The sequence below is a fragment of the Plectropomus leopardus genome, chromosome 5 (assembly GCF_026936395.1).
Source record: "Plectropomus leopardus strain MGB_pleo_1.0 chromosome 5, ASM2693639v1, whole genome shotgun sequence".
Lineage (NCBI taxonomy): Eukaryota > Metazoa > Chordata > Actinopteri > Perciformes > Serranidae > Plectropomus > Plectropomus leopardus.
Window position 1 is genome coordinate 30308468 of NC_142180.1, and position 15753 is coordinate 30324220.

The following is a 15753-nucleotide window of genomic DNA, read 5'->3' on the forward strand; positions in this document are numbered from 1 at the left end:
AATATTTGAACAAAACATACATTTTAATGATTTCTATTGAAATTGCTGTGACTGTTTTGATGCACCGTAATAGGCCTGTAACAATGCGTTGTAGTTTGCATGTTTTTTTTCGTTTTTTTGCTGCATGCCCTCATGTACTGCATGGGTAGGTGTCAGTCTTTGTACCGAATTACGCGTCATGGCACAGAGTCAAATCCACTGACTATTTTGAACAGGGGAACACGTGGCACTGTTTCTGGAGAGAGAGAGAGAGAGAGAGAGAGAGAGAGAGCAGTAATCAGGACGCACACACTCCTCCTTCAGTCCCTCCAGCCACGCACACGCTGGCAGAGCTGCTGTCTGCAGTGGGTTGTTCAGTACAGCTGCCTGGGATTTTTTAAACTACTCCCTCTTTAAAGTCCGGGATCGGACGGTGAACGAGGAGGAAAGGAGAGACCAAGAAGAGACGAGACGAGATTTGTCTTAGTCATTTGTTTACTGTGTAGCCGGAGGACAGAGATGATGGAGACCAAAGTGTGGATTGCCCTTTGTGCGCTGCTGCTCATTAACTTGGGATCTGCTGATCATGGTAGGTAGTGTCTTTTTTAACCCTTTGAAACCTGGAAAATTCGGCTTTTATTTATAGTTTATTTGATAGGGATAATGCGAATACACATAGCACAACTTCCGCCTGTTTGAAACTGTAGTAACTGATGTTTCCCATGTACAGATTATAGCTATTGCAAGTAGAGAAAAAGAGTAAAAAGGATAAGATATCAAGGTTACATACATTCAATAACAGCTATGGTAAAAAAATAAAACAAAGGGTGAATATTTACATTAAGATACATAGAAGTAAGACATACAGTAACAGTAAAAAAACAAACTAACAAAATAAGAAATAAAATAAATTAATATGGATGGAAGGCAATGAGCAATTAATGAAGAAATGACCCAGAAATTAGTCAAAACATTGGTCAAGAAAAGGACAAGAAAATCACCTGAAAATCAGCAACAAAACAAAAACAACACAAAAGGGGATAACATGGAAATATAGGATAAAACTACTTAAAAACCGAACAATTCTGTAAAATAATTTCAAATATATAAAAATGCTAATCATAAATATATTGTTCTTTTTAAATATTTCTTTTCTTTCTTTAGCTTTAAATTTATTTTTCTAAATCTACTATTTTGCAATTTGTCGGATGTTTCTCGCCAGTGTTGGTTTTTGTCTCATTCCCCCATTTTTGAAAGAAATAAAACCAATTTGCTCAGGTTTCAAAGGTTTAAATGCTTATAAGTAGCATCTAAATGCTACACAAGAAAAGTGATGTCACTCCAGGTTTCAAAGAGTTAAATTGCTTATTTTTTCTGTTAAGCTTGGTTTGCTTTTAGGTTTCCAGATTAGAAATAGTCAGAATTGTTTACTGGAACAACTGCCTCCCCATTTCTCTCTCTCTCTCACACACACACACACACACACACACACACACACACACATCTCACCTGCCTCCAGGCACCTGTAGTGTTTTTGAGATTTAAACAGAAGTGAGCTTCCAGTTTTTAGTCTACTTTGTTTCACCATGAAGAGTGTCGAGTGTGAACATTTTTCGTACTCTGGTTTTATTTCAACCCTCCTTGAGATCAGAGTCATACAAACTCTCTCCCACCTCCACTCAATATGCTTCAGTTTCATACTGTTTAAAAAAACACAGCTTTATCTCAATTTTCTTATTGTGAGCCTCTGTCTTAACAGCCTCACACTTTATCTTTCACATCACCTCCTCCTCCCTCCCGCTCTCTGCTTCCTCTTTCTGCTTGCATTACATTTACACTCCTCTCTCACATCCTGTATTTCACTCTTGCCCGCCTTCCGCTTTCTCTCCTACCTGTTCCTCCTCCTCCTCCTCCTCCTCCTCCTCCTCCTGCCTCCTCTCTCTTCCTCCATCAGTGCCTCTGACATGAAGGCAAAATGAGACTATTGACATTTGAAAAGATTTTTATTGGGCAGAACTGTCCCATCAGCTCGTCTAGCTGAAATTCAAATGAATAGAAAACAGCTCGGCTCCACCGGAGGACATTTATTGGCTGTAAATGAGCAGGGAAGTACATTGTGATAAATGACACCTCTAACTATGTGCAGCGGCACACTGTCGTTTCACTGGGTTCATGCTAATTGGCTTGCCTCTGTTGTACACTGTGTCGACTTTATGAACAGATTTTAAAGCAGCGCTGTGGCACCAGATTTTATGAAGTGCATTGATTGCATAGGGCTGTATTTCCATAAACATACAGCACAGAGATTAAATCCAAATCCAGGATGCTATTCAGAGAGGAGTTTTGTCTTTTTTCCAAATATTCATTGATTCTCTTGTTTCTCTTGACAGCAACTGAAACCAATATCCAATCGTTGTCTTTTCTCACCTAAGGCTTTACTGCCGAAAGCCTTTTTCACCTCATTTTTAACTTAGTTGGCCGCCTTTCAAACTAATTTCATTTTTTATACTCTTCTCAAAGTTATCTTTCTAGTTATATATGTTTATTTAAAATTGATAAAACTGACTTAACAAGGCACAAGATACAGGGTAGACAAATTAAAATTTGTATTTAAATCCTGCTACATCATTTGGAGCCACTAAGTACAAAATATTAAAATAATAATCAAACATCCAAATTGAAAAAAACTTGCTATGACCTATACAAAAATGCACATATAATAAATGTAAGTTAAAGGTTAAAGGGTAAGTAATAATTTTATCCTGGATTTCCCCATGTTATAGTGTCTGAGTGACTAATGTGAAAAACAGAGAGAGATACCTTTGTTAAAGAGTAAGATCCATTTAATTTGACCAGAAACTGACCCAAAATAGCCATGGCCAAAATTAACCAGACTCCATTTAAATAAACAGTAATTTCAGAAATGTATTTAAGGAAGATAAAATTATTGCTGTGTTAAATGGAGTCTGTTGGGTGGCTGTTTCTGGTTAAACAAAAATGATCTTCTTTAACAAAAAGCTCCATCTCTGCAGGGATCCTGTCAGTGGCAAAAACATGAACTTTTAATAGATGTAAAGAAATGGTGCAAAGATGACCCAAACGCTGCAGCACTCTCGCCCAGTACTGCATCATTTTCACAAAATTGTTCTTCCCACCACTCAGACACAAAACATGGGAAAAAATGGTCCAGGTCAAAAAATACCATATTTACCCTTTAAAACTAATTCATTTGTTGTCTCATTTTGTCTGTTATTTATGAAGATGAAGTTAATTTCTTGTTTCATTGGTTATATAAAGATTTACAGACTATGCCTTTTAGTAATATATCCTTTATCTCTGATAAATTCTTCTGTGTGAATTAAATAATCTTAAACTAAATTAGTTCTTTGTTTGCAATGCAGTGTAATGAGTTATGGTTTTTTTTAACCAAATGTACAATACTTTTGGTGCATGCAATAACTTACATAACAACCCATGCTCCATCTAAATATAGGGATTTTGTAGCATAATAAGACCTAGGACTGAAAAAGAAAATCAGACGCCAGAGGCATGACATGCAGCTTGAGAGGTCAGACAACGGTTGGCAGTAAACATCTGAAATAAGTTCGGATGAAAAGGCCAAGGACGGCGTGCACAGAGATGTCTGCAGCTTTTTCAATCACGCACTGTTACACCAGTGCTTGTGTGATTTTGCAGTAGCAGTTGGTCGGGTTTTAACACAGAAGGTATTACTGATAGGCACGTTCGGCACCGAGCGTTAAACATCTGCTCGCAGAGAAATGGTTGGCTGTTCCTCTCGCTGGCAGGGTCAAGAAGTGAGCAAGAGCTGCTTCCCCAGGTACATGCTGCATTGGCCTGAAAAGTAAGACCCTGTAATATCTGGAGAGAGAAGTGGAAACAGTGGTGCTCTTTATGAATCTACTCTACACACACACACACACACATGTGTACAACATACTACTCTAGCATTTGACCTATGCAGCTCTAATGGAGCTAAAGTGAAGGAACAAGGCCGGTATTATACAGCTAAGCACCTCTTTCTATTTATGAGTGTGTCTGTTTTTGTATCATTCAGAGTTCAAGCAGGTCCCTTTCTGTCTCAGTGTGTGTGCTGATGAGCTGAGTGAGTGATTATGGAGGTAATGAAAGGCTTCATGGCAGTGTGTCACTGATCGGTAATGACATTACATTACAACAGTGCTCTGGTCTTCATCAAAGGGAAGCAGGTAGAAACAGAAACGAAGATTTGTACAGTAAAGAGATTAAGACCAAAGGGGAACTAGAGAGAGCGAGAGAGATTGAATGTCTTCATTACAAGGATATTACGTCAAAACAAAGAGTTCTCACGCCTCATGGGGGCTGTAGTGGATGTCATGCAAAATGAGAGTCAGCTGTTATCTGTTTTGTTTCGTGATCTGAAGTGATGTTTAACATTAATGTGACTGTGTTTTGCGTCATTGCAATTCTTAGTATCTTTTCAGTGGTCCCGCAAGAGTTCTCTCAATAAATATGAGGAGTCATGAGTCATTTTTTAAAAAGGGGAAACTGGATACCTTTTCAGGCCTCTAAAAACATCACACTTAGGTTGAAGTGCTTTCAGTTCTAGAGGCCTCGAGGAGCTTTGCTTTGCGTCACTTTAAAAGGTCACTCAGGAGCTAAAATGGTCTGTAGACACCACATTTAACGCCTGATGCAAGACAAAATCACAATTTGCGAAGTAACTATGACATTTTGACCTCTGATGTAACATGCATCAAGACACTAAACTCCTGTTTTCTTCAGTAAAGCTGCTCACTGATCAATAGAAGAATATGGATGCACTCAGCATGTAACTCCTATAAAAGTGCTGCACTGCTTAGCTGGGAAAAAATATGCATACCGTAAAACTTCAATTAATACCCTGGGCTATTATTTGCTTAAATCACTAAACTCTACAGGCTTATATTTGGGGCAGGCGTCTATATGGGACAGGCTTTTCATTTCTTCCACAGAAAACTTTCTCAGCAAAGATGGAAATACAATCACATTATTTATCTAACCTTCTGAGACCTGAGCAAAGTGGCTTTATTTTATTCAGAACATGGGGAAAAAGGTCATGAGCAATAAAAGAAGAAATGACCCGGAGGTTTGCAAGAAATGTGTGAAAAGCACAAGAAAATTACCTGAAAATTTGCCCCAAAAGAACAGACAAAAATTAAACAAAAAAAGGGAGAAGGTAAAAAAAAAAACAAAAACAAAAAAACAAATCAAGAAATGAACTGACAAAACAACAACAAATAAATGCTGATAATATACCCAAACAGCTAAAAAGCCATTAAAAGAGAAACGCGAGTATAGCCTTTAATATTTGTTGTTTGGACAAACAGTGTCCTGTTCTGAATCATAAATCTAAATTAATTCAGATGGTTTTGGAGTGTGCACAATGTCTGTTTGCTTGGAATAATGAGCAAATGAGCTGTTAATTACTCTGTGGATGTCACCAGAGACTGACCATTATCCAAATTTGGCTCTCCTCATCAGATCATGATCACCCTGCTGCCTCCTCTGCTTCACAAAGTGCTCCTGAGACTCCAGCTGCAGAGTCTGTGCCCACTTCCAGCCCGGTCCCCATCAGTCACACAGCTGCTGCACATCCTCTGAACGACTCTGACACAAGTCCGAACAGCACCAGCAGTTTGAGCATCAAGACTACGGAGGGAGTAACCATCTCCGTGATACCGGAACCAAAGGAAGTTAATGGTAAATATGCAAATCTTTATTATTAATACTGTTTTAGACTGGATTCACACTACAAGTCTTGATGCCCAATTCTGACAGTGTTGCCAGATTGGAAATGTTAAACTATCGTACCGGAGGCTCAAAATTATCGTATTTTGAGAGAAATGATCATACGCCAGTGACAATCATGAGAACGAATAGGTTAAATGTATAACTTTAGTAAACTAGTATTTAAAGACATACCCACTACCTTGGAGAGAGGTAGGTTTTTAGGTTACACGGCCAGTGACTGAGTGTTGTTTAAAACAAACAACAGCGGTGCGTGCTCGATGAACCCGATCATGTCATCATGTGAGAAGTGATGCGTATGCACAGATATAGGAGCCAGGAAATTAGTTAAAATGAGGCGTGCAAACTAAAACTAAGTGCTTATTGTGAGTGTCACAATGGTTAAATTATCATACATTACGGCAATTGTGGAATTATTGATCGTACATCATACATAGGGCAAAATTATCATACAAATACAATAATAATCATACACCTGGCAACACTGAATTTTGATTTGTTGCCTATTTCCCATTTATTTGACCACCTGCTTACTTTTGAAATAGCTCAAATCCAGTATCTGCATTTACACTTGCTTTAACTTTGCTTACGCTTGAAACAACATGCATGCGTAACTAAGGGTTTAGCGCTCTCCCATAGCAGCTGAAATGTCTTCATAAATGTGTTGTGTTTGTTTTGTTATGAACCCTGTATTTTTGCTTGTACAGTTTCTTCGCCCCAAAGGCTTAAAAGACCGGTAACCTCTGCATTTGAACACTGGCTTGAGCCCTCGTCCTCCACTGTTGTATTTTCCGCTTTCCAAGCACATGTAATTGCGTCATTAAAATGCATGTGTGTCGCATTTTTAATTACATATGACTCAGACTGCCATATCCAAATCATATCTGATTTATTTCTAAATATGAATGACGAATGCTATGAGAATAATGATGGCAGACTGATGGTAGACTAAGTTTGTTACTTGACTCGTGGGGCAAACAAAGGTGATCTGATAATGCTGAGGAGTTTGCCAGGACAGAAAGTTCGTCACACTTCAGGAGAATTTAGTAGGAAGCCCTGCAGCAGGTGGCTCAGAGTTTCAGAGCTATATTTAACAAAGTCCTTATCTCTGTTTTCCACGTCCAGAAGTGGGCCACAGAGTGAGTGAGTGACTGGGTTAAAGTGTTGACAGCCAGCTCGGTCTGGTTTTTTAAAAAAGTGGAGCACAGAGAAGATAGAAAACGTCTCAGATGGTGTAAGATGCAAGCTTAAGAGTAGAACTAAGTAGGAACGAGTTCATTAAAAAAGGTGCAAGCTGTTGAGAGCGGTGGTAAAATATACTGAGAGAAAAGTGCTGGCATTGAGCAGAGGAGACAAGTGATTAAATGCTGTGTGACTTTTCACAGGGGGGTGAGAGAGGTAGAAGTGAAATAACCCCCCCCCCCGGCACACACTTTCTCTCTCTGTCTCGCAAACACACAGTGGTGCTGGTTCACACATTTACATAAACATATTCACAGAATAGCACTTTTTCAGGCACTTTGTTTATTTTAGGGGTGGAAAAAAACACTTCATAGTGGAGCATTGTGTGCATTTACACAACTTTAATGCTGAGATGTTAGAGTTTTAGTTTTCTGTCTCAACTGTGGTGAACTGATTTATATTTGCGGTGCTCACTGCAATGAAAATGTACCCCCTAACAACAGGGCTATTAAGTAACAAATTTAACTGGACTGGATTTTCAAACCAGTAAATTTTCATGGGCTGGACATTTACGGCAACCCACTCAAAATCTCTCTTTTTTTTTCAACTTTCGGTAATAATTTTATTTTTTTGGCTTTTTCGCCTTTGGATAGGACAGCTACATTGTGAAAGGGGGAGAGAGAGGGGATGATATACAGCAAAGGTCTGCTAGTTGGAATCGAACATTCGGCTGCAGCAGTCAGGACATAGCCTTTGCACATGGGGTTCCCAGTTTACCAGATGAGCTACTTGGCGCCCCAATCACTTTCACTTTGGAAAAAAAAGATAGCTGTATTTTTGGCCCCATAATTGACGTAGGCACTTCACAAAATGCAGAAACAGAATGAAAAAGAGCTATTAAGGCACAGAACTTTAACACCTGGCAATAACAGTAACCAATAACACTCTCTCACTGCTGTGATGTTGATTCTCAGGCGAGAAACCAGAACTTTAAAAAGTACCGATTAAAGAACCGATAACGTCGGCGTTCTGGGGTTTGGTGAGAAAGGGCACCTTAGCTGTGGCAAGGCGGAGGTGAAAAGAGGTGAACTAGCAGCTCATCGTTGGAATTGAATTAAAGTGTGACTCCATACTTGGGACAGAGAGTTGAGCTGTTGACCCTCCAGTTCCCAAGGCAGGTTACTATTGACTAAGGGGTTGTTTAAACGGCATCAGTTCTTGCATATAACATAAAACCTTTGTTGCAGGTTGATCTTTCATTCACACAACACTGGTATTTTGGGGGTCTGAAAACACAAACTTTTGGAACCAGGTTCCAGGGTGCATGTGGTGTTTTCTATGGTGTGTCATCACAACATTACGCCACCAACTACTGGCCTGGCACATATACTACAATTGTGGTAGTTTTTGCGAATCCCTGTACACGAGGATCTTTTTCAAAATGTTACCAAATGAAAAATGCAAAGGAAAGACCTTTTTTCTGTTTTTAGTTGGGACGTTCTCTTCTAAACATGGCCTGAACGACTGCTGCTCCAGATTGAGCGTTTAAGTGTGTGTGCACTGGCCTCACCTTCTCCTCATCATATATGCTCAAAAAATAACTGCTCCTGTTAGTTTACTGATCACCGATTTACAGTATTTCAGTGGGCAGAAAAAGAATTACGGTATTTTTTAAACTAATGTTGTCTTTCTCTTTGTTTAGGCACCAACACCGTCTCTCCTTTAAAGACTGACGCTCCTGGAAACCAATCGACAGATCAGCCGACAACACAGGCTCCAGTTCCTCCTTCTGAGAGCCCCATTTCTACGTCTCACCCCACCCCTGCCCCCACAAGCACCGGCCCCACACACACACCTCACACCACCCCTGCACACACACCAACCTCCTCGCCAAACACAATACATCATACTGCACTTCCACTTCCTGACGTTACACCGTCAAACCATCCCAGTCACAACGAAACACACTCATCCACTACTGTCCCAACACCTGAGCTACCAAAACTCGAAACTACCCCTGTGACCATCATCGCCCAGTCCAGTTCATCGTCCGACTCCTCTCAAGAGCCCACCAAAACTGAGTCACCGCCACAAAGCACGCCACACACCGACGGACATCTTCGCACCTCCAACAAACCCCTCCTAAAGTCTACCACCAACCCGACCACCAGCCCCTCCGCCCAGGCCACGCACCATGCCGACAACCCCTCCCAGCTCAACGTTGGCGAAGACCGTAAGTGCACGATATCTTCTGTGTTTGTTTATGTATTAATGCAGCCTGGATATTGACAGAGCCAGAAGTGAATTGGCTCAACAACAAAGGCGATGCTGTTCGTTGTTTTCCAGCACAAGCCAGTCCTCGCCTCTACACACAGACACAAAAACACACCACGCATCCCCCCCTCGTCTGCATCTTCTACAAGCACTGTCACCACCAAGCACTCCACAATTATGGCTCTGTTTGGGAAGGCAGTCATGGGACTCATGGCCTCAAGAATGCTCTGTTTTCTTTCTCTTTCTGTCTCTTTCGCTCTCTGTCTGTCCACTAAATGATTTATATATCTACACTATATTTCTCTATCTGCACTCCACCTCTAGAGGAGTTCAATTTGGTTTTATTGTCATTTCAAAAGAACAAAAACCTGATCTCTTGCAGTTGACCAGCCTGTGTGGATACAGTTTACATATAAAAGTCTCTCTGCTTCTCTCACTGTGTGGTTTTATTAGGCCACGCTTAGCTGGCACGTCGCCTTTTTCCATTAGCCAGAGGAACAGGGAGCATTCACTGCTCTGTGGTGGTTGTTACTTCCAACCAGAGGATGTAAAAAAACAGCAAAGTTTACAAAATAGTCTTCCATAGCAACATGTATACACAAGAATACACTGCCATATACGCAGACACAAACTCTTTGTGCACAGAAGTATACAAACACAGAGACATCAACAGAGAAAGGTCAAGACTGATGATGTTAGGGCTTAGGCAGTACTCTTGTAAAAAACTAAAATACACTGAACATTATGCAAACACAATAAAAACTTCTTGACTCTAATTCTAAAAATAAATCTTAAAATTGTGCCCTAGAAATAAATGTACTTGCTTGACACAGAGCTCAAGCACAGGAAAGCTTCACATCGCCATCCGGTGTTTGACATTTCTGTCCTGAGCTGCATGATGAATGCTCAAGTTCAACACGCTGCGGCTCAGTCCATATTTAGGTCACAGCTTTAAACAAGTGTTTATGAATCTGAGGTTCTACTTCTTGTATCATATTAAAGGGACAGTTCACCTCCACATCAAAAATGTGCATTTTTACTCATATCTGCAGTGGTATTCATCAGTCTAGATTGTTTTAGTGTGAGTTGCAGAGTGTTGGAGATATCAGCTGTAGAGATGTCTGCGTTCTCTCCAATATAATGGAACTAGATGGCATTCGGTTTGTGGTGCTCAAAAAGACAAAAAATACATTTGAAAAACTCAAAAGCAATGTCTCTTTCCAGAAATCATGACCCACTTACTCAAGATTGTCCACAGACCTTGTTGATAGCAGTTTCATGTAGGAACTATTTTCCTTATAGCTCACCTTGCACCGCTGAGCTAGCTAATGTAACACAAGGAGGGTGAAAGCAGAAGTCTTAAATAATGTCACACAATTGGAGTACAGCACATGCACAGTGAAATCTGTACTGCAGTAGCATGTTCTGTACCCCAGTTTTGTGACGTCATTTAAGACTGTGACTTCTCCTGCTTTCACCCTCCTTGACGTTACAGCTCAGCTGAGGAGGACGCCATTAATGTTTATGTCATGAGCTGTCACACCCGAAAGTATGTGCACGCTTCCTTCTGCACGGTGATATGGTTGGTTAGTGTAATTCAGCAGAAACACAATAGTTCCTACATGAAACTGCTCACAAGGTCTGTGGATTATTGTAGTTAACCAGGTCATGATTTCTGGGAAGAGACATTGTTGTTGAGGCTTTCAAATGTATTTTTTTAATCCTCTGATAGCTACAAGCCGAATGATAGCAAGATAGCAAACAAAACAGATTTATAAACAGCACTACAAGAAAGAAGAAAAATATGTACTTTTTTATGTTAGAGTGAGCTGTCCCTTTAAGGCAAAGTTAAAATCATCTTAAATGGTGCATTGGAAAGCTTGTTGACTTGGTCTACTGCGTGTTCAAAGAGGTAACTGCTCAAGTATCTCACGTGTTTTTGTGCTCCAGCGACGAAGGTCCGTGACTCACCCACATTAGACCCCCTCCTGGCTGGCCTGGTGTCAGCCTTTATCATCACTGCTGTCATCATCACTCTGCTCCTCTTCCTCAAACTGCGCCGAAGAGACAACCGACCTGAGTTCCGCAGGCTGCAGGATCTACCCATGGTGAGCATGTCACGGCATCAGGGCGATGCTCTCACTGCTGTCTCTGTGGAAATATTCAGTCTGTCAGAGTGTTGAGCCTAAATGTGAGATATCAGAGGACTCGACTCACAAATTAGATGACCTTAGACTTGAAAAATAACCAAAAAGACAACCCGACTTGGACTTTAACACCAATGACTTGTGACTTGCGCCTTTTAACTTGACAATATATTTTACACCTTTCCCCAAAAGTAGATTTTTAAAAAGTCATATTAAGTCATTTCTCTTATTTTCCTTCAGTAGCCAATGTTAATGTTTTTATTTCCTTCAGACAAAGAATTTTCAACAATATGCAATATCAATATAAAGGAAGAATTTTCTTGAAATGTCCTACAAATTCAGGCAGAAAAGGTTATAGACATTTCTCCAATATGAGATGAGTTAAAGACAATTAGAAACATGCCAAAATCATTCTGTTTCGGTACTGGTTAATAGTGCTATTTGCTAGGAAAGTGCAGTGTCAGCAGTACCCCTTCTTAATGATTAAGTTCAATTGCACTTTTTTAGACAAACTTGTTTTAACAAATAGATACAAATTTCAAAAAGCATTCTTAAAATTGCATTATATTTAGTGAGGAGTGCATTACGACTTGTCTAGGACTCAGAAACTCAGAGTTTAGGATTCGGGTCTTGAGTGCAAAGAGTTGAGACTTGTGACTCGCAAAACAATCATTTGGTCCCTTCTCTGTGAGATATACGATTACAACTTACCAGTACGACAATATTACATATAAGTTGTAACCAATGGCTTTATTAATCATGAAGACGGCGCCAATGAACATTTAACCTTTAACTTTCTGGAAACGTATTCACATTTAAAAGTGCAGACTTGATTGATAATAGACAAATATGTTCATTCGCTTTCCTGCCCAGAGTTAGATAAGAAGATTGACACTACTCTACCGGATAAGAGTGGTGTGAATCTTCTGATCGAACTCCTGCCAAGAAATGGAGTATTTACCAAAAACCTGTTCTGTTGCCACCTGCCCAGGAGATGTTTTATCAAATTTCCTTCTCTGACTTAACTGAGCTTTGAAACCTTAACTCCCAAAAAGTGCAGAAGTTTAAAAGATTATTCTGTTGATGTTTTTTTTCTTTAATTTTATATATATAATTGTAATAATTATAAATATAGTTTCCCTTAGTTTATGATAATTTTCTAATAATTCTCACATTTTCTTTAGAACTAATTTTCAGTTATTTTCTTTTTCACCTTTTACGAATTTCCTTTCTTTCCAAGTTGGCTATTACCTTTTTTTATGTGTTTTTGAAAGTCATCAAACCAATTTGCTCAGGTTTCAAAAGGTTAAATATCTTGTGAGAGAAGAAACCTGATGTCAAACCAGGGTTTAAAAGGGTTAAATAACCATAAATTACAACTCATAAACCTTTATAAATTGTGTCTTATTGGCCACAAAATCTATAGTACTGTCTAAAAATTGAGCGCTTGTAGACTGTGTAAACCTGTGTTGGCATATATTACCTGTGTATAATTACTCGTGATTTCCATTTTCGTTGCATGTGCAGGACGACATGATGGAGGACACACCTTTGTCCATGTACAGCTACTGATGGAGGCATGACTGAAACATTTCTGGCGCCCAAATACTCTCCTTGAATCCAGGCTCATGCTGCAGCGGCTGCTGAACCTGGCCTTTCTTCCTTAATCTGCACCAAACAGAGAGAATCCTGGGTAGGTGCAAGCCAAGTCTGGATCGCTTTCATTTATCTGACATGTCGGAAAGGACACAATTGAAGCTGCAATGGACAATGAAGATATCGCCCATGTCGGGGGCAAAAGCCTATTTTGGTGCCTGTAATTACAAATTAGGCCAACGCCTCAGTTGAATACTGTATGCTTAATATTTTCAGCCCTGCTTTTGGGGGTGTGGGAGGTGTATAAAATAGTGATTTCCCTGGAGTTGAAAAGGGTAAAACTGGCGGCAACTTCATCAGTGATATCCATCATTTTGATGGTTCACACCTGGACGCAGATTCAGCCTGTCCTGCCAGACTCTCACCTGAGGGTCTAATTTCCCTGTTATCAGTTAGTGTTGGAGACTCTGGTGGTGTGACTGAGAGGCCAGAGAAAAGAACATAACATGAGGCCTGATTATAGTGTTAAAAAGTTGCACTTTACTTTTTCAGGAGTGGAAAAAAAAAGGACAAATATTTTTGTGTATGAGAAAAATTGTGTGCATATGTAAGTGCAGCCAAGTGTGTGTTTGTAGGTGTGTGAGCCTGTTAAAGGTGCATGTGTGGATTTGTGAAGGCATGGCAGGGGATATTTAAGCATTTTCTCTCTCTTTTTTTTTTAGTTTCTTTGTTGAAGGTCCTGCTGCCTTTTGGCCTGATTTTTGAGATGTGTTTGTTTGTGTTTCTTTCCTGAAACCTTGTGTCCAGGAGAGAGTGCCTTACACAGTATAGCAACAGCTCTTATTGAATACAGTATTTATATTCAAACCGACTAACTTCCAGATTTACCCGTCATTCCCAGTGCTTTGTGTGAATCCCATTTAAACGCACTCTCAGGCCCGGGCAGCTGCTCTGACTTGCCTGTGTTTAAACACTTGCCTTGAGCGTGTTCACCACTCATTCATATGATGACAGTTGCAGGCTGAAATTGGCCCAGTGGCCTTTCCACACAATGTTGGCATTGTCCTGTGTGTTGTAAATACTACTGATGATTGCGTCATGCAAAGACAACTTTATGAAACTCTTCATCTTAGTTGCTGCTTTAGCGTTCACCAGGCACAAACATATTGAAAATGTTACGCGGGACTCATCTGACAGCACCTTGTTCATAAATATTCCATTGATCACACTGTGTGTCAGCCTCGCTGCGTCTTTGCTCTGCAGGAAAATATGAGTGGGAACGAGTCGCACGCAGGACGACAGAACAGCCAACGTCGATAGAAATCTATTGGAGCTTATACTTGTGCATATTATTTAATCTCTGTGCCATGAGTGACTACAGATATGTGACAAATGGAAGGGGAAATCAAAGTTAAATGTCCAAGGCATTGGGGCACCTAAAGATTAGGACTGGGTATCAATAATGATACTTTTAAAGCTTGAGTGTGTAGGATTAAGGGGGATATACTGGTAGAAATTGAAAATGATATTATAAGTATGTTTTCTTTAGTGTATAATCACCTGAAAATAAGAATTGTCGTGTTTTTGTTACCGTAGAATGAGTGGGTTATATCTAAATAGGGAGCAGGTCCTCGTCTACAGAGATCACCACGTTACTACAGTAGCCCAGAATGTACAAACCAAACACTGGCTCTACACAGAGCCAATGGCGTTTTTGTGTCAGTTAGAAGCCCATCTGCAGCAAGAGGGTTGGAAAAACCCATATTTTTTAAAGTTGAAACTGCTTTACTTCAGTGTTTTTACTGTTTTAAAAATTTTTTTGGAGAAGATGAGGATCATTATCTGGGGAAAATTCGGCTTTCGGTAAAAAGCTCCTGAATGTTCTCAGAGAAAAAAGTGAGCACATATAAGCAGGTGCTTAGCTAGTGGCCTGCATGCAACATAGCAAACAGTGTAGGAGAAACACTGATTTGTAATGTGAAACTGCTTTTTCAGTGTTTTTACCAGTTTCAATCACCTGGTCCGGTTGTTTTGGAGAGGAAGAGATCTCTGCTTCCAATAAAAACCTCCTGAACATTTACCACTTAACAAGTTTCAGCTGGTTGTAATCTGCAGTCTTCTCGACTAGATGCCACTAAATCACCCTAAATCTTAGACACGGGACCTTTAAGGTATCATCAGAGATAACCAAGTAGTATCAATGTTCTCCAGTCAAATGATATCAGAATTCAATCCTTTCTGTATCGAAAAAAGACTTTCAGTGTGGTTTTCCTCACAGCCAATCACCACAACTTGTGAGTTGTGATATTCCCATTACTGCAGATGCTGCAGAGTTTGAGGTTCAGCATGTCGAGATTCCACCAAAATATTACACACTGCTCTATTTACATTATGAGTATCAAAGAAGTAGGCAAAGAGGAAGAAATCAAATGTAGTACTCAATTGGTGTCTGTATCAGTTTTAGGATACCAGTAATGGTACTGGTATCATAATATTTAAGCGATACTCAGCTGTACTAAAGAAAATCCCTCACTGTTATGATTTTTTAAATTTTGTCACCTCTCTGTACATCCAGTTTTAAATTACACACTTGAGATTTCTGACGTTAAAAATTGTAGGTATCCTGAATGCATAATGGCTTTGCTGCCAGATGTGGACTGTTGGTGTTTTATGATTAAAGGTATTTTGAAACCATCCTCTGCACTTCAGATCTCAATTATTAACAGAGTTTGTTATAAAATGCTCTCGGACCGCAGCGCCATCAAACTAAAGCCCGACCACAACACTG

General features: G+C 39.9%; 1 protein-coding gene across 1 annotated transcript; it reads left to right on the forward strand.

The window, feature by feature from the left end:
- Positions 1-285: 285 nt before the first annotated feature.
- On the forward strand, positions 286-15659 carry LOC121941098 (uncharacterized). The gene is made up of 5 exons (XM_042483817.2): positions 286-568; positions 5500-5718; positions 8651-9181; positions 11173-11330; positions 12897-15659. Exons 1-5 carry the CDS (start codon positions 499-501, stop codon positions 12939-12941), a joined length of 1023 nt encoding a protein of 340 aa, XP_042339751.2. The 5' UTR covers positions 286-498; the 3' UTR covers positions 12942-15659.
- Positions 15660-15753: the final 94 nt, after the last annotated feature.